The 19293-nt window shown below is 45.1% G+C and overlaps 1 protein-coding gene and 1 gene segment (V, D, J or C); one reads left to right on the top strand and one right to left on the bottom strand.

The window, feature by feature from the left end:
* PRSS58 (protease, serine 58) lies at positions 1646-7814 on the top strand. Its single transcript, XM_005701261.2, has 5 exons — positions 1646-2032; positions 3631-3769; positions 4212-4471; positions 7376-7515; positions 7599-7814. The coding sequence occupies exons 1-5, from the start codon at positions 1987-1989 to the stop codon at positions 7746-7748; spliced, it is 735 nt and encodes a 244-aa protein (XP_005701318.1). The 5' UTR covers positions 1646-1986; the 3' UTR covers positions 7749-7814.
* On the bottom strand, positions 12298-13083 carry LOC102181021. The segment is given in 2 exon segments: positions 12298-12639; positions 12915-13083. Coding segments are annotated over 2 exon segments (384 nt in total).

Consider the following 19293-nt stretch of genomic DNA (forward strand, 5'->3'; position numbering starts at 1 on the left):
GAGTGAAGAGATTTGGCGTTCATCTCATGAGGGACATGGTGAATCTGTCTGCAGAGATTGCTGAGGGGGTTTGGTTTTTTTATATTGATACCCTCTGAGTGTGGATGCATTTCTCTCCTATCAAAGCAAAGCAAAACAAATTAAAACAACAACAGAACAGGAAAAAAAAAATGGCTGGGTTATGATGAACGCCGCAGCTTATCCTGGCACATACAAGAAAACCAAATTCTCACATTTGGACACTAAGCCCATTTAATTCAACACCGCTTCTTTTTCTTGTACCCTTTGGTCCATCTAAACCACAAGCCCCCCTGTTTGCTTGTCTTCTCCAGTGGGCTTGTCTCTAGTTACGCCCTGCTTTCTGTCTCTGACTCACTGATCAGTGCCCCCAGAGCTCTTTATTGAATCACATCTATATTTGTTGCAGAGTTTTTAATAAAATGCTCATCTGATCACTTCTTTTACTTTTTTCTAGTATTCTTGGCCTGGAGAATCCCAGGGACAGGGAGCCTGATGGGCTGGCATCTATGCAGTCGCAGAGAGTCGGACACGACTGAAGCAACTTAGCAGCAGCAGCAGCAGCATACTTGATTTACTACAATGTGTTAGTTTCAGGCACACAGCAAAGTGATTCAGTTAACTTCATGAAACTTTCAGTCAGGGCCTTTCCAGATGGCTCAGTAGTAAAGAATCAACCTGCCAATGCAGGAGACATGGGTTTGGTCCCTCGGTTGGGAAGATCCCCTGGAGGAGGAAATGGCAACCCACTCGAGTATTCTTGCCTGGGAAATCCCAGGAACAGAGGAGCCTAGAGGCCTATAGTCCATGAGGCTGCAAAAAGTCAGACATGACCCCATGAGCAGCTCACTCTTTGAGCAGCTGAGCACTATTACTGCTACTCTGCTTATAGAGGAAACATCACATGATAATAAGGCGAGAGGCTGCTGGCCACAAACTGGAATGAGAGCTCTCACCAGGAACTGAATGTGTTAGTACCCTGATCATGCGTGTTGAATTACTACAACTGATTCCATCATTTTCTTCATGTTTTACAACAAAGTAACATAATAAAAGTCTGTTGTTGAAGCCACCTGGTCTGTGTTATTTTGTTATAGCAGCTTGGGCAGACAAATGCTTTTGGTAAACTGTTCAGATCTTTGGCCCACTTTTTAACCTGGTTGTTTGTTTTACATATTGTTGAATTTTCATATTCCATAGTATGTTTTAGATGCAAATCATTTAGCAGATACACATTTTGCAAATATTTCTCCCTAGAGACGGGTATATCTAGATTTTTAGCTCTGAATATTTTGTTTCACAATCGCCCGTTTATAGACCTGCTGTTCCCACTAGTCTATAACTCTTTGCAGTTGGGGCAGTGTCTTCATATCTGGGTACCTCTTGTATCAGCATACAGCCTGGCACATGTCAGACACATAGTGTAAATCACTGGCTGGCTAAGAGAATGAATGGATGAGCAATGACATGGAAGAAAGGACTCATATATCTCAATGAGGAGTTTAGTGTCAGGCAAATGGGTCAAGATCAGCCCCCGAGGGTGGGGTTTTGGTCACTGGAAATAAATGTCGGTGTCACACAGGTGAGGGTTAGCATCACAAAGGTAGGAGGAATCAGTCTGTAGTTCAGAGAGAGACATGGGGTCTGAGACTTATACAGCAGGGAGCTCCGCGAGCTTTAGCACCTCTCAAATTAGGTGCATCTTTCCCTGAAGAGGGGGTGAGAGATGCTGGATTCCACACCCGTTCTGCACTGTGTCAAGGACCAAGCCATCCGGTCTCTGTCAATGCACCTCTGATATCTGGCACCACATCCTGCTCTTCTGGAACTCAATCCTGCAGTTGAAAGAATTCAGATGACAGTTGTTCCAACTCTAGAAGCCCTTCCTGCTTCATCTTAGTATTCTTCTCTCCTTCCTTGGCATCCTTTTCAAGGCACTGAACCTCATCTTTTGAAAAGGCTTTCAACATGATTATGAATTTAATCCTTCTGTGGGCTCTCTTGAACCTGCCTGGTGAGTATCTGCATGTCTTTCTCCTTAACTGCCCAAGAGAAATCCTGAGGGAATCACGAAAGATGGGTGAAGACAGGAGCAAGGTTCCAGACTGCAAGTGCAGGACTGACTCCTTCAGCACTTCCCACCAGGTTTCTTCCTGGGTCTTTGCCTCAGGGTGATTGCCTGGGTGCTTTCGGGGGAGGCATGGACCCTGAAACCTGACCCTAGAGTCTCTAAGGAAGACAGGGGCCTGACTGGGCCTGTGGAGAACAGGACTGATGCTTGGTATGCGCGAATGAGAAGTGGAGTCCAGGGTGGAAAACAGGGGTCCAGCTAATGGACATAGCAGAACATTCAGGGGTTTAGGTCTTGTCCAGACATGGCTCCAGTCATTCAAGCAAAAAACCTGGAGGTATGCATGGATCCCCTCTTATACCCCACACTCAATCTGATCAGAACCTGTTGCCGTCTCTGTCTTCTAAACATTTCCTAAATCCAATCACATGTCACCACCTCCACAGATCGCTATGGCTCAAGACACCCTCTTCTGTCTTTATTACCAAATCATCCTGCTAACAGGGCTCTTTGCTTTATATACCTACATGCCACACTTCTCTGTAAGGAAATTATCCTCACTCCTTTACACAACACCCTGAAGAGATTCCGTGTGTCACTAGGGGACAAGTTCATGTCCTTACAACACCCTACAAAATCTCGTATCACCTCTTTGGCCTCTTCCCCTTCCTGCCTTTCTCCCTGTCCCCCACCCTGGCCTCTGTGATGTGCCTTAAACAGGCCTTAGGACTCTTGCTCCAGACATATTCTCTCACTGGAATTCCTTTCCCTAGACACCTGATTAACTCCCATGTCTTCATTGCATTGCTCATCTCTCACATTAGCCCTGAGGTCTTCCCAACTGCTGATGCAATACTGCGCAATGACCCCCACATACCCACGTGCACGCACACCTCTGATAGTTCCCCTCCCTTGCTCCCTGCACTAATCACCACCCAACATGCTATACCATTGATGTTTTCCTGTATTTACTATTACTGAATGTCTCCACTCATCAGAATGTATGACAGCAGGGGGCATATCTCTAAATGTGGCGCTTAGAGCCTGCCACATACTAGATGCTCAATATTTATTTGTTGAATGAATGGTTACCTCCCTTGTCAGACTCTGTTAACATTTGCTCTGTTCTTTAAATGACATGTATCATCCAGCCTTGCATTGTCAGGAGAAAGGGATAATACTGGCTAAAGCGTTCTAAACGTGGCAAAGATAGGAAGTTCTCCATGAGCTGATTTGTCATACATCTACTGAATCTTGGAAGGTATTTAAGGAAGGTTGTGTTTGATCCATACTTTGAAGAACACCTAATGACAACTAAAAGGGAAAATCCCTTTCATCTTATGAAATATATGTTTTTATCATTTTCTTCATGTTTTACAACAAAGTGATCCAGTTTACATATTCAACTTACAGATAAAAATCCTGGAGAGAAGGGTGGGGCAACGTGCCTATTGAGTTCTCTTCTTTTGTTTTGTTTTTTTTTTTTCAAATAATACCTGAAAAACAATCTCAGAATTTGTGTTCTATGTGTCTCTGTCCAGTTGCTTTGACCTTTGATCCAGACTACAAAGACGCCATCACTCCCCCCTACCTGATCTACTTGAAGTCTGATTACTTGCCTTGTGTTGGAGTCCTGATCCACCCTCTTTGGGTGATTACAGCTGCACACTGTAACTTACTGTGAGTAATAAGCCTCCAACATCACACTACGCTTTGAGTTCTCAGGTTGGGCACAGACCAGAATCCTCCCTGGGGTCCACTCAGTTAAATGGGATTTGAGAGACGTTCTGGGGATGTTCAGTAGTAGAGAAAAGGCTTTGGGGAAGAGCTCATCAAGGCTTATAGTGTGTTAATTGCTAAGTCATATATCCGATTCTTTGTGACCTCATGGAGCTTGGACCACCAGGCTCCTCTGTCCATGGAATTCTCCAGGCAAGAAAACTGGAGTGGGTTGCCATTTCCTTCTCTAGGGGATCTTTCCAACCCAGAGACTGAACCCAAGTCTCCTGCATTGCAGGCAGATTCTTTACCATCTGAGCCATGAGGGAAACCCCATAAAGGTCCAGAAGGATGGATAATCCATGTCTGTTCAGTCTTTTCACAAACATCTCTATTGTTCCAGGAGGCTTCAGTTAGCACTGGGGGTTACAAAACCATCCAATATATATGAAGAAAAATATATACAAGTGGTTGGTTACGAGAAGATGATTCGTCACCCACAATTTTCCATCACTTCTATTGAGCACAACCTCATGTTAATCAAGCTGCAAACCCATATTGCACTCAATGACTACGTGAAAATGGTCAGCCTGCCCAGAGAGCCTGCTGCTGAAGACGACATGTGCACCGTCTCCACCTGGGCCTACAACCTGTGTGATCTCTGTGGGTGGCTCTCAGAACCAGACACGCGCCTCTCCCACCTACACAATTCCTTAGCTCCTGCCATTTTCCCCACCGAACTTTCTTCTAGCCTTTCCATTCATCCTCTCATCTCCTTTCCCTTCTCCAGAGTCTCACTGTAGCAGTCCTGAAGTCTTTTCTGTATCTTTCTGCATCTTTGCTTTCATATCTGACAGATGTGTTAGTGGGAAGAAGACATTTGTATTCTGGGCTTCATTTGCTGTATGACAGCTCACTGGTCACTTTACCTTTGAAGCCTTAATTTTCTTAATTCTGAAATGAGGCATAAACTACAATAGATGGTTTCAAACCATTGCAGGCATTAAAGATACTTAAAGCCCTGAAACAGAGCAAAATTATGTTTATGTAGTAAACACAAGATAAATATACAATATTGTGCTCAATCATGCAGAACTTCTTTATGCAAAATTGTGATACAGATCAGCAAAAGTTTAAGACTTTTAACTGGCAACATTTTAAAAATGAATATTCACTCGCTTCATCAGAAAATCAGAAGGGATAAATTGGGAGATTGGAATTGACATATACACTATACATGAAATAGATAACTAATAAGGACCTATATATATAGTGCAGGTAAGTCTACTCAACACTCTGTAATGACGTATATGGGAAAAGAACCTTAAAAAGGAAGGATATATGTATAACTGATTCACTTTGCCGTATGCCTGAAACTAACACAACATTATAAATAACTATATTCCAGTGGGGGAAAAAAAAGTAGAAATTCCTTGTCCTTTGAGAGATAACTTGAGTTTTGTGTTATGTCATTTTAATCAAAAAAAGACGTAACTTACAAAAAAATGCAGTTTATTTTGATCTGGCTCATGAAGTAGTTAAGTAAGCATTTTTTAAAAAGGCCTTTCCAAAAGAAAAGTTGAGCTATACAGTTACTGCTAGACTAGAAAATAAGGCAAAGAATCTCAATCATTTTCTTTTAAAAAATTAATATGTTATTTTCAAATAAAGATACTGAAATAAACACACCCCTAAGAAGCAAAATCTCAAAATAATATGCTTCCTCCCAAAGAAGAATCCTCGGCAAGTTCCCAACATGTGTATGGAAACTTCTTTGTTCTTATTTCTCTCATTTTGTTGCAGGTTGGAAACATTTTGTTATAGATCTTCAGAATTCACAATATGTGTGAACCATTGATATAAAGGAAATGATTTGAATTAGAAATGAGGAGACCTAGTTTCAAATCCAAGTTTTATGGGTTTAAGAGAAACCACTTTTTGCGTGATTTTTTTTAGCAGATACTGGATACTTTTGACCTGATGAATGAAAAACTAGGCTTAGATCTCTCTAAATTCCTTCAGACTCTGAAAATATTAATAAGAGAGACATTGTCTAATGGTACAAACTTGCAGCTAGTAGATAAATAAGTTCTGGAAATCTAATACACAGTATAGGATGAACCCCTGAAGAAGGGCATGACAACCCACTCCACTATTCTTGCCTGGAGAATTCTCATGGACAGAGGAGCCTGGCAGACTACAGTCCATGAGATTGCAAAGAGCTGGACAAGACTGAGCGACTAAGCACACAAAGTGAATATAGATAGTGATACGGTATTATAATCAAACTTGCTGAGGGATTGGATCTTAATTTTTCCCACCAAAAAAAAAAAAAAAGAAATGATAATTCTGTGCGGTGATAGAAGTGGACTGTGGCCAATCATATTGATCTCTAGTGGCCTTGACCTCCAGTGGCTTGACGTGGGGCTTGAGTTTCCAGCCAGAGATTGAGGCCAGGTTGCAGCAGTGAGAACACCAAATTCTAGCCACTAGACCAGTGGTCAGTGACAAGGACCGTGGCTCTTCAGTTTTCCAGAAATGAATTCCCACAAAGACAGAAAGTAGTGAAACAAGTAAAGTATTCATTAGGAGGAAAAAGAGTACACAGTATGTGTTCATAGCCACACGGGCAGACTCAGACGGAGAAAGAGAGAGTTGAGACCTCACGGCAGGTTAAGTCGCTTGCATGGGGCACTTTTTCCAGGTTTCGTTAGGCCAGTCGTTTTGATTTGCCAGGCTCACAGTCCATATCTGGCATATCTCAGGATCCTCCTACGTGTGCACATGCATCTCTTAACCAAGAGGGATTCTACCGCAAAGGCCTACGGGTAGAGCCTCCCTTGATATCACTCCACTTGGACCTCTAAGGAAACTTTCTATGCATAAGTGGTCAGGGAGGCCTCTTGACTTTGAGAATGAGAAATATGTAGTCTGGGCAGGGCCCAGCCTCCTCCCTTAATTGTCCTACTATTCTCCTCTTGGAGTTTTTGGTCCACAGAGAATGAATCTCCTATCACTTTACCATTGCGGGGCGGGGCGGGGGGACATCTACCTCTGACTCAATACTACAATATTCAAATGTGGCAAATCAATATACTGTATACCTCATATTTATGCAATGTTTCATGTCAGTGTGTTTCAATTGAAAAGTTAGAAAGGAACAGGTGATGAATATAACCTGTAGGGCAAATTATAAACCTGAAAGCTCAAAAAGTAAAATAAAATTAAACTGAATAAACAAAAATTCCAACTTAAAGGATGCTTTTACAATGTCTGACCTGCCAGAAAAAGATTGTAAGTAATTTGTTTCACTTCATTGCAGAAATGTCTTGTATTTCCATCTAACTCCCAAGAATTTAACCTCTTTTATAAATAGACGCTTTGTATCATGAGAAATTGTTAATCTGATCACTTCCTACTGTCTTAGTGGCTGCGGTTTTGATTTCTGTGTTTGAACTCTTTTTTGTTTCTACCAGGGAAGGAACTATGTTGAAAACGAAGGAAAGGAAAGAAGGAAGTTTGGTATCTCATAACTCCTAAGGAAGTCTATTTCTTTCTTTCTTCCAGACAAGGACCCTGACTCACTGCAGAATGTGAATGTCTCTGTAATCTCCAAAGGTGAGTGCCGCAGAGCCTATAAAAACATCCGCATCAGAGACAATATGATGTGCGTGGGCATCGTGCCAGGAAGGAGGCTGCCCTGCAAGGTAACGTGCTCTCCGTGCCTTAATGTCCCCATTTGATTGTGTCCTTTGCCAGAAAAATAACTCAGTCTCCTTTTCCCTGGCAGGAAGTCACAGCTGCCCCAGCGGTGTGCAATGGGATACTTCAAGGAATCCTGACATTTGCAGATGGGTGTGTTTTGAGAGCTGATGTGGGAATCTATACCAGGATCATTAACTACATACCCTGGATTGAAAATACCATCCGGAACAACTGAGTTCTCATGGCAGGAATTCTAGACCCTGTGACACCACCTGTTCCTAAGTCCAGCCTCAGAATTAAATCTAATCAGGTGTCCTGAGTTGCATCCCACACGTCTGTCTCATGCCTGCCCCACAGGGTGGGTGGCTGGTGCCTCCCTGTATGTGACTATACATGGGAGCTCTTCCTCCTCCCGTATTGATGATGATGGCAAACTCCATACCTCTTGGAATTTATGAAGTGGCGACTGTGTTCTCGCTAATGAATTGATCATTGCCTTACTGAAAAAAAAAAAAAAGTCACTCGATTGCCATCTTGGGTGACAAAACACCTACTACTTGCACTGGATTCAATCACATGTGCTTTGGGCAAGTTATACATGCCAGCTGGAAGGCTGAGAAGGATCAAACTAAACAGAATTCCCAGGGAGGAGAGTGGGTTTAAGGGGGGACACCATAGGAGGAATGATGGCACTTGGTTTCTCCTTGCCCACACAACTCTCAGCACCAGACATGGATTCTGGACGTTCATTTTGCAGCACTCTCAGTAGGGGCTTAGCTCTGAGAGGTTAATACCAAAAGTAACTGGGGTTTAGGACACAGCAGATGAACAGAGAGTACAGGGTGGATTTTCCCAATGTGCTCTTTCCATGATGCCAGCTGCCCCAGGAGCTTCATTCTCCCCGGTTAAACACTCTTGCCTTTTTCTTCCTTCCTTCTTCTCTTTTCATCTCACCTCTGCAGCTCCAGTTACCACCTGAGAGCTTTACTTGATAGATTTCCATGGGGAGTGGCCTTTGACCAGTATTATATTAAGGGCGAGATTGGTCAGGACATTTTTGCAAATTAGGTCTTTGCAAGAAGTCTCTGCACATGCTCCATTTGGTTCCATTGCTCACTTTGCTTGTTCTCATTTAAAAGCAATGAGAACAATGAAGAAGGACTTTAAAACAGACCAGCTTGCCTATCTGCTCATTCAAGTCTTCTGCAGTGAGAGCATTTTGGTGAGAATTCTCAGGGATACCATATTTTCCTCCTCCAAACTGACCTTGAAAAATTCTAGTACATTAATTCTTCCTCAAATAGCTTATCCCCATGTCCCCATTCTGCTCCTTCCAAGTGTCTACCAGGGCAGAGCATCAGCCACTCTCAAGAAATTCACATTGATCTTGACCTCAGGAATGAGAACTAGATAATGTTGATTGATCTTCTGGCTCCTGAGAAGAATTCAATTCTCCTTCTTCCTTCATGGCATCCCTCCGAGGGGTTTTAATATCACAAGAGGAGGAGGGCATGGCAACCCACTCCAGTACTCTTGCCTGGAGAATCCCATGGACAGAGGAGCCTGGTGGGCTGCAGTCCATGGGGTCACAAAGAGTCAGACACAACTGAAGCTACCATGCCTAAGTCACCAAGTAAATAGGGGCTCTTCTTTTATAGGCTTAAAAGAAGACTCATTCTCAGCACAGGATCCATTCTGTAGGGCAGTGGTTCCCAACCTTTTTGGCACCAGGGACTGGTTTCATGAAAGACAATTTTCCCACAGATCAGGGCCCAGGGATGGTTTGGGATGATTCAAGGGCATCACATTTACTGTGCACATTGCTTCCATTATTATTACATCAGTTCCACCTCAGATCATCAGGCTGTAGATCCGGAGATTGGGGACCCCTGCTCTAGGGCACCCAGGCTCTTTTTGGCTCAAAGGGAATTAAATCAGTTAATATAACTAACAAGTTTGCAAGAGAAGAAGGAGGCTGGAATACTTTAGCTTATTGACATGTATCACTCCACTGCTATCAAATCTGTGGGGGTTGTTTTGGCTTACTTTTGGTTCTATAAATCAAATAACTTCACCTGTCAGTTTCACCCCTGGATCCCATTTTAATGGCGAGTCCTTGAAAGAATCCTCTTAAAGGCTCCAAAACATTACCGGTGTTGTGTCATTCATTTCCATTTTAGGAGTTGGAGAAGCAGGTGAAATGAGTAACTTGACGTTGTCTATTTTCCTTTAGCAAGTTATTACCCTTTAAAATGCAAAAAGTTCTTTAGCAGGAGCTAAATGATACTGAAAGAGGAGGAAATGTGACCCCTGCAAAGTTCTTCTTTGAACAGGCTTCTCTGTTCATTTGCATGTTGGATTTTTAAGAGAAAGTAGGACGGCATCTATGACTCAGCATCCCGAAGGGTGGGATAAGTCTAATTTTAAGTCACAGCCTTAGGAAGCCTGCTGTTGTCACGTGTCCAAGCCATATTCTCTATCAACTCTGTAAGTCACATTGCTAGAAATTTCCCTCTTCATCTGCCTCCTCCTTTATCTCACTTTGTTCAGAATTTCTGTAAAGAAAATAGGGGTGTCACTTATTAGCCTCCTCAGATCCTAATAAGACATTAAGATTTGGAGAGCATGCTGATTGAGTAAGGGGATACTTCCTATAAACCCCATTCTCCAGGCTGAAGAGCTATGATTCTCCAAAGCTGTGACTGGATGGGCCAGGATCATACAAAAACCAGGTGAAGATCAGGCTAGAGCTTGCGCCTGTGCACAGAAATAAACACCAGCTACTGCAATGATGAGGCTTTCAAAGACTTCATAGAATTTAAAGTTTCTTTCCTCTGTGTATTTCCTTCAAGGATGGGAGGGTTTTAGAAACCATAAAATGAGTTCTGCTCAGTAGGGAACCAGGGTGGGAAAAGAGCCCTGGTTTAAAGTCATCAGCTAGGACACCTGGAACAGAATAAGACTGCCTACTGGGGGCTTCCCTGGAGGTCCAGTTAAGGTTCCATGCTTCCAATGCAAGGGGCGTGGGTTTGATCCCTGATCCGGGAACTAAGTGTCTACACGCCATCCCAGTGTGACCAAACGAAAACAAAGCTGTGGTTCTAGATGAAACCGAACAAGACAATAATAAAAATTTAAAATTAAGAGAGAAATCACCCACTGGAAGCTAAAGACGGGGAGCCAGAGGTTCGAGGAATCCCAAGGCCATCACTCCCAGACCCTTTGAAAACTCAGTGCAGCAGTAGGCACCTTGATGATCTCACTTTGGGATTTCTGGCAACAGCACTGACCAAAATTCAACCAAAATGCCAAAGAGAGAGGACTCAGGTATCCAAATGCCAGGCTGTCGGTCTCCTCCTCCTCGTCGTCCTTGTCTTCTGGAGTCAGGCAGGTGTTCACCACCACACTTGAGAGGGACTGAGAGAAGACCAACACTATGGCTGCCATCATGACCTCTGTGCAGGTCATGGCGATCCGCGGGCAGATGGCTCCCCCTGGTGGAGAAAGAGTCTCACTCCCCACAAGCGCAGAGAAAAGAGCAGGTAGGTGCTGGTAGTTCCGCCTGGCAAACCAGAGATGGGGCTGCCTTTGAAATGCCTCCGCATTCACTCACGCCCACCCGACACCCCAGTCACCTGCTCTCGTGGACCGCACCGTCTGGGATGGAGAAGCTCCGAGCTGGAAGCGGGGTGGGTCAGCGGCAGTCCAGTCTCCCTTCTCTGCAGGGGTCTCAGGACTGGCGTCTTTCTCATAACACCCCTCCCTGTGGTTCCCGGCCATTCACCTGGGGCTGAGCCTGCTGTTCTGCCTTGAGCCCACATGTACCCTTCCTCAGGCTGCAGATCCATTTCTGAGCCATGGCTTTAGGTCAATATTTGGTGAGCCCCCCACTCCGGAACCCAGACCCTGGTCCTTTCTAGGTCAGGCCCTCTCTGTGGATCTTGCTTTTAAAAAGGTCAACTGGAGATTGAGGCGTGAGAAGTTCAGGAGGTGCGGAGGGCAGAGGATGTGGATCTAATTGGGAAAACGCGTGCGTGTTTACGCAAATGGTGTTTGTGGTGGGGCGGGGGTGTCATACATTGAGATATTCACTCTACCTCTTTTCTGAGCTCCCAGGATCTCTTTGGGTGTCCTTCTCTCCTCCGGACATTGATACTGGTCTTAAAAAGCAATATGCTTTTTATACATGTGGAGAAAATAGTTCACAGTGGTTAAGTCTTCCCAGGTGGTACTAGAGGTAAAGAAACCACCTGCCAATGCAGGAGATGTTGAGACACAGGTTCGATCCCTGGGTCAGGAAGATCCCTGGAGGGGGGCACAGCAACCCGCTCCAGTATTCTTGCCTGGAGAATCCCATGGACAGAGGAGCCTGGAGGGCTATGGTCCTTGGGGTTGCAAAGAGCTGGACGTGAGTGAGGCAACTTAGCAAAATACCACCACTGTGGAGAGAATAGCCAACAGTGATTAAGTCCTTCCTACATGACTCTGTGTTTTCCTAAAGGCTTCACCTGAACTGGGTTGTTTAATCCAAGAAGCAACCTTCTAAGCTGGGGAATTAGTGTCAGTACTTTGCAAACAGAGCCTAAGCTTCAAGGAGAAGTCTTCCCCAGAGGCACAAGCAGCTGTTGGGCCACGGATCAAGCCTTGAACTCACTGGGCTGAGTGTTTTCTGAAGCGCAGGCAGAGTCTGCTTGTAGTAAAGGGGCCAGAAGGGAAGATCCAGGTTGAGGAGGGCCATCAGGGCAGAGGGGGAAGAGGAGGAGTTTGGGTCTGTGGTTGGGACCCAGAGGGTGGTTTTTATTCATTTTCCCAGTTAGGGTGTCTCACTGTGTCTTTACTGCAGGTGCAGAACAGCGTTCTGCCCTGGGTCACATTGGCCACGTGTAGGCTCAGCTCGCTCTCACTGACCCGCGTGGCCCGGTAATTCGCTCCAGGGAGGTTTATGACTTCCTCATCCCCGGTACTCCGCAGACTGGCCAGCACCTGTAGTTGCCCCCTGAGATCCTGCTGGTACCAGCTCATCCAGGGGTACTGGGAATCCTTCAGGATGCACCGCAGGGTTTCAGCCTGTCCGTGAGGTACCAGGACCCACCTGGGCTTTTGCTCCACCAAGCTCGTGGCTGCATCTGAAACACACAGGCCGGCCAGGCTGAAGCTCCTGGGGGTAGTGGTCACCACCAGATCTCTAGCTGCAGCCAAAACCTGAAGAGGGATCCCATGAGTAGTGCCGAAGGAGGCTGTTGCAGAAGGGGTCCTTTCACAGGCTGAGCGGACCGCAGGGCGGTCTTGGCAAGGCTGGGGTCAGGGAGCAGAACTTTCTGCACCTACAGGCACCCCTGTGACCCAGCCCATCTTTTCCTCCATCAGTCCACCAAGTGGTTGTCTCTGCCAGGCCCCTGACCTGTACTCACGGCAGCCAGGAGCACCCAGCCCCACAGGACGGGAAACAGGGCCATTCCCTCGCCTCTCCAGCAGGTCAAGGGGATGGGGCCACCAGGCAGGAGAGCAGACGCTGACCTGGGAGGCCCGATTAGAGGCTGAGACTCTCCGGGCCTGACACTCAAAAGGGAGTGGCTTTTCCAGGAAACTCAGTATCTTGTCTCATCTGCTCACTAAAGCTCAAACCTCAAACTGGAGTTTCCTGTTTCGGCACACCAATGCGCACTCACACACACGCATACACACTCCCCACACTCACCCCGGGGGCCTTGGTGAGTGTACCTGGACCTGCACCCTCTCAGCTGCTTTGCAGAGATTCCTAGAAACGTGACACTGAATCTGTATCTCAAATCTTCACAAGGAATTAAAATAATTCAATGAAACCAAGTCACAGGACTTCCCTGGTGGCTCAGTGGTAAATAATCCTCCTGCCAAAGCAGGAGACACAGGTTCAGTCCCTGGGTCAGGAAGATTCCCTGGAGGAGGGCATGGCAACCTACTCCAATATTCTGGCCTGGGAAATCCATGGACAGAAGAGCCTGGAGGGCTATCGTCCATAGGGTTTACAAAAGAGTCGGCAGGACTGAGCAACTAGACAGCAACCAAGTCAAACTTGTAGGCTGAACAGCAGAGAGGCTCCTGCAGGGCAACTTAGGTAAGGAACACTCATCTCTGATGACCCGCGTTTTCCTCTGTAAAAGCAAATACAAACAAAACAGAATAAGGGAAGAGACTTCCAACCCCTCCATTTTCTTAGAGCATTTATTTCGATGTATGGCAAAACCAATACAGCATTGTAAAGTAAAATAAAAATAAATAAATACAATTTTTAAAAAAGAAAACTTCTAAGTTCTTTCTCTGCCTCTTTGAAATATACATACCGTACTCTCCTTAAAAGCTATATCACCTCTTGCCAGTATTAAGACCCAGGCATGTCTCTCTCAAGGACCTGCAACCATTTCTTTGGAATAAAATCATGAAGGAAGATAAGCCTAACTTGGTCTAGAGCAGATGCCTGGCACCATGTTGCAAAATGGTTTCATCATAAAGATATGATATAGGGACTTCCTGGCTGTCCAGTGGTTAAGACACTGCACTTCCACTGCAGGGGATCCAGGTTTGATCCCTGGTTGGGGAACTAAGATCCTGCATGCCACAGGAGGTGGCCAAAAAAATAGAAAAATACAATGACATTTATTTTTCCTTTGGTAAAGCCAATTAGCAAACACAGATAGACACCTCAATTCTCAAGGGACTTTGGCATGGACTGCGGATTACCGAAGTGGACTGCCAAGTCCTCTCATTTGAGGACTAGTTATCGCTTCTCTTAGGGCTTCCCTTGTGGCTCAGCTGGTAAAGAATCCGCCTGCAATGCGGGAGACCTGGGTTCGATCCCTGGGTGGGGAAGATCCCCTGGAGAAGGAAAAGGCTACCCACTCCAGTATTCTGGCCTGGAGAATTCCATGGACTGTATATTCCACAGGGTCACAAAGAGCTGGACACGTCTGCACGACTTTAACTTTTATTTTTGATTGTATTTTCCCAACAACTCACAGTGCTGCCACTTCCTGGCAGTGTGACCTTGGATCTCAGTTCATTTCTCTGTAAGATGGAGATAATATTGGAAGCTAGTTCATAGGAGTAAGTGGATTAATATATGAAAATTTCTTAGAACGGAGCTCCTACTAAGACTCACTCGGTAGGAGTTGACCTCTAATGTTGCAATTGTAACCTTCCAATTCAATAAAGATATGACAATTATAGCTTCCCTGGTGGCTCATACAGTACAGAATCCGCCTCTAATGTGGGAAACCTGGGTTCAGTCCCTAGGTTGGGAAGATCCCCTGGAGAAGGGCATGGCAACCCACTCCAGTATTTTTGCCTGGAGAATCCCCATGAACAGAAGAGCCCGGTGAGCTACAGTCCATGGGGTTACAAAGAGTTGGACACAACTGAGCAACTAAGCGCACACCCGTATTGGTCTTTAATCTCCTGGCATGCTGCAGTCCATGCGGGTGCAAAGAGTCAGATACAACTTACTTACTCAACACCAATAACATGTATAAAGTAACTTCATTAATATTTTCTACATCACACTTTCAAGTCTGCATAACCTAAATGTGCACAGAGACAGAATGATCTCTGTTCATCTCCAAGGCAAACCATTCAATATCACAGTTATCCAAGTCTATGCCCCAACCAGTAACACTGAAGAAGCTGAAGTTGAATGGTTCTATGAAGACCTACAAGACCTTGTAGAACCAACTCCCAAAAAAGATGTCCTTTTCATTATAGGGGACGGGAATGCAAAAGTAGGAAGTCAAGAAACACCTGAAGTAACAGGCAAATTTGGCCTTGGAATGCGGAATGAAGCAGGACAAAGACTAGCAGAGTTTTGCCAAGAGAACACACTGGTCATAGAAAACACCCTCTTCCAACAACACAAGAGAAGACTCTACACATGGACATCACCAGATGGTCAACACTGAAATCAGATTGATTATATTCTTTGCAGCCAAAGATGGAGAAGCGCTATACAGTCAACAAAAACAAGACAGGGAGCTGACTGTGGCTCAGATCATGAACTCCTTATTACCAAATTCAGACTGAAATTGAAGAAAGCAGGGAAAACCGCTAGACCATTCAGGTATGACCTAAATCAAATCTCTTATGATTATACAGTGGAAGTGAGAAATAGATTTAAGGGACTAGATCTGATAGATAGAGTGCCTGATGAACTATAGAATGAGGTTCATGACATTGTACAGGAGACAGGGATCAAGACCATCCCTATGGAAAAGAAATGCAAAAAAGCCAAATGGCTGTCCAGGGAGGCCTTACAAATAGCTGTGAAAAGAAGAGAGGCGAAAAGCAAAGGAGAAAAGGAAAGATATAAGCATCTGAATGCAGAGTTCCAAAGAATAGCAAGAAGAGATAAGAAAGTCTTCTTCAGCGATCAATGCAAAGAAATAGAGGAAAAGAACAGAATGGGAAAGACTAGAGATCTCTTCAAGAAAGTTAGAGATACCAAGGGAACATTTCATGCAAAGATGGGCTCGATAAAGGACAGAAATGGTCTGGACCTAACAGAAGCAGAAGATATTAAGAAGAGGTGGCAAGAATACACAGAAGAACTGTACAAAAAAGATCTTCATGACCCAGATAATCAAGATTGTGTGATCACTAATCTAGAGCCAGACATCCTGGAATGTGAAGTCACATGGGCCTTGGAAAGCATCACTATGAACAAAGCTAGTGGAGGTGATGGAATTCCAGTGGAGCTGTTTCAAATCCTGAAAGACAATGCTGTGAAAGTGCTGCGCTCAATATGCCAGCAGATTTGGAAAACTCAGCAGTGGCCACAGGACTGGAAAAGGTCCGTTTTCATTCCAGTTCCAAAGAAAAGCAATGCCAAAGAATGCTCCAACTACCGCACAATTGCACTCATCTCGCATGCTAGTAAAGTAATGCTCAAAATTCTCCAAGTCAGGCTTCAGCAATACGTGAACTGTGAACTTCCAAATGTTCAAGCTGGTTTTAGAAAAGGTAGAGGAACCAGAGATCAAATTGCCAAAATCCACTGGATCATGGAAAAAGCAAGAGAGTTCCAGGAAAACATCTATTTCTGCTTTATTGAGTATGCCAAAGTCTTTGACTGTGTGGATCACAATAAACTGTGGAAAATTCTTCAAGAGATGGGAATACCAGACCACCTGACTTGTCTCTTGAGAAATCTATATGCAGGTCAGAAAGCAACAGTTAGAACTGGACATGGAACAACAGACTGGTTCCAAATAGGAAAAGGAATACGTCAAGGCTGTATATTGTCACCCTGCTTATTTAACTTCTATGCAGAGTACATCATGAGAAATGCTGGGCTGGAAGAAGCACAAGCTGGAATCAAGATTGCCAGGAGAAATATCAATAACCTCAGATATGTAGATGACACTACCCTTATGGCAGAAAGTGAAGAGGAACTAAAAAGCCTCTTGATGAAAGTGAAAGTGGAGAGTGAAAAAGTTGGCCTAAAGCTCAACATTCAGAAAACGAAGATCATGGCATCCGGTCCCATCACTTCATGGCAAATAGATGGGGAAACAGTGTCAGACTTTATTTTTGGGGGCTCCAAAATCACTGCAGATGATGATTGCAGCCATGAAATTAAAAGACGCTTACTCCTTGGAAGGAAAGTTATGACCAACCTAGATAGCATATTCAAAAGCAGAGACATTACTTTGCCGACTAAGGTCCATCTAGTCAAGGCCATGGTTTTTCCTGTGGTCATGTATGGATGTGAGAGTTGGACTGTGAAGAAGGCTGAGCACTGAAGAATTGATGCTTTTGAACTGTGGTATTGGAAAAGACTCTTGAGAGTCCCTTGGACTGCAAGGAGATCCAACCAGTCCATTCTGAAGGAGATCAGCCCTGGGATTTCTTTGGAAGGAATGATGCTAAAGCTGAAACTGCAATACTTTGGCCACCTCATGCGAAGAGTTGACTCATTGGAAAAGACTCTGATGCTGGGTGGGATTGGGGGCAGGAGGAGAAGGGGATGACTGAGGATGAGATGGCTGGATAGCATCACGGACTCGATGGATGTGAGTCTGAGTGAACTCTGGGAGTTGGTGATGGACAGGGAGGCCTGGCGTGCTGCGATTCATGGGGTCGCAAAGAGTTGGACACGACTGAGCGACTGAACTGAAATGTGCACAAAATGTGAATTGCACTATATTCTAAGTAGCATGTGCTGATTCCCCCTTTTTTTTGTTGTTGGGGGAGGATCTACCCTTTTTATATATAACTGTTGACTACAAAATTATTCACAACCTAAAAGTTGAGAGTTACGTTTCATTTGATGAGAATTTTTAGGACTTCAAGCCAGGGAGGGTGCATCTCAAGTAACCCTGAGAACTGCTGTGGGGGAAGCAAGGGAGGGAGCCAAGGTATTTAGGAGTTTTGCTACAAAGATCAGGTAGTCTGAGCATCAATAGGTAATTGTTAATTAAAGAAAACCAGCTATCTAGAGTTAAGGAATTGAGCACTTTTCTTTGTATTGGAAAATGTAAGAGTCTGGGCTCAGTGAAATCATTCTTTTGATATACACCTCAGCCATCTGGGGCCAGTATCCTGTGTTTTCACTCCCTGAGTTTCTTCAGGGATCACTGTAGGGAGTAGCTATAGTCTGAAGGCTGTTAGCTAGAAGGTATTCTTCTTCCTGAGTTGCCTGGAGCTCACCAGCTCACCATCTGGTGGTGGCTGCAATTGCTGATGACCGTGACATCCTTTGTTTACCAACATGGCAGGAAATATTCCATTTCTCAGAAGTTTCAGGCCTGAAAGTGTCAGTCACTCAGTCGTTTCCGACTCTTTGAGACTCTATGGACTATAGCCCACCAGCCTCCTCTGACCATGGAGTTCTCCAGGCAAGAATACTGAAGTGGGTTGCCATCCCTTCTCAAGGGGACTTTCCTGACCCAGGGATCGAACCCGGTCTCCTGCATTGCAGGCAAATTCATTACCATCTGAGCCACCTGGAAAGACCTGTTTCAGATGTACAGCATTATAATGCAACACCTGAACACTCTGCAAAGTGATCACAAGTGTGGTCAGCATCTGTCACTGTGCTGTTGATGTCCTTTCTCTCAGGTAACCACTCCTCTGATCTCCTGTGCTGAGTCACTCTTGCCTTCAGCCCCTTTTCCTATTCCCAGCATCAGGACTCCAGAGAAGGAGAGAAGTGAGCTCAGGGAAGCATTGCCCAAATCACACCTCTTGAATACCAGACCAACGGGCATGCCAAGATATGTGCTCACCCTCACAAGACTCAAGCACCGAATCCTGATGTTTCCTCTCATGAGAATCACTCTGGGGTTTAGACGATGAGCGGAAAGTAGGCTGGGAGAGGGGAGAAAATGGTAACTCGGGGAAAAGGGGAGCGAGAGTAGAGAAAAGCCCCACAAGAAGCCAGACAGAGGAGACCCAGGAGCAGGGATCCCCTGTGTTGCAGTGGTTACTGGCTCTCCCCAGGTCAGTGCTCTGGCCAGTGAGCAGATTGCAGGGAAAGAGATCGTGGGCCTATCTCGGTTTACAGGCCTGGCTGTCCTGTTTCACAGCTCCTTCTCCCTTTTCCCTTCTCCTTAATCCCCAAATGCGATTGGGATCAGTATGTCTCTGACACCCCTGTTATCTCCTCCCCAGGCTCCCGCTCTTCAAGATCGGTGCCTCCCCAAGCTCCTGCTCTGCTCTTGGCCCGGTTCCTATCCAGGGCCAAGGTAAGCCTCTTCCTTCCAGATGGCTGCCTAGCTCCTTACCTTCCCTGCCCTGCTCAGGGTGGGTGGTAC

Source organism: Capra hircus, chromosome 4, assembly GCF_001704415.2.
Source record: "Capra hircus breed San Clemente chromosome 4, ASM170441v1, whole genome shotgun sequence".
Taxonomy (NCBI): domain Eukaryota; kingdom Metazoa; phylum Chordata; class Mammalia; order Artiodactyla; family Bovidae; genus Capra; species Capra hircus.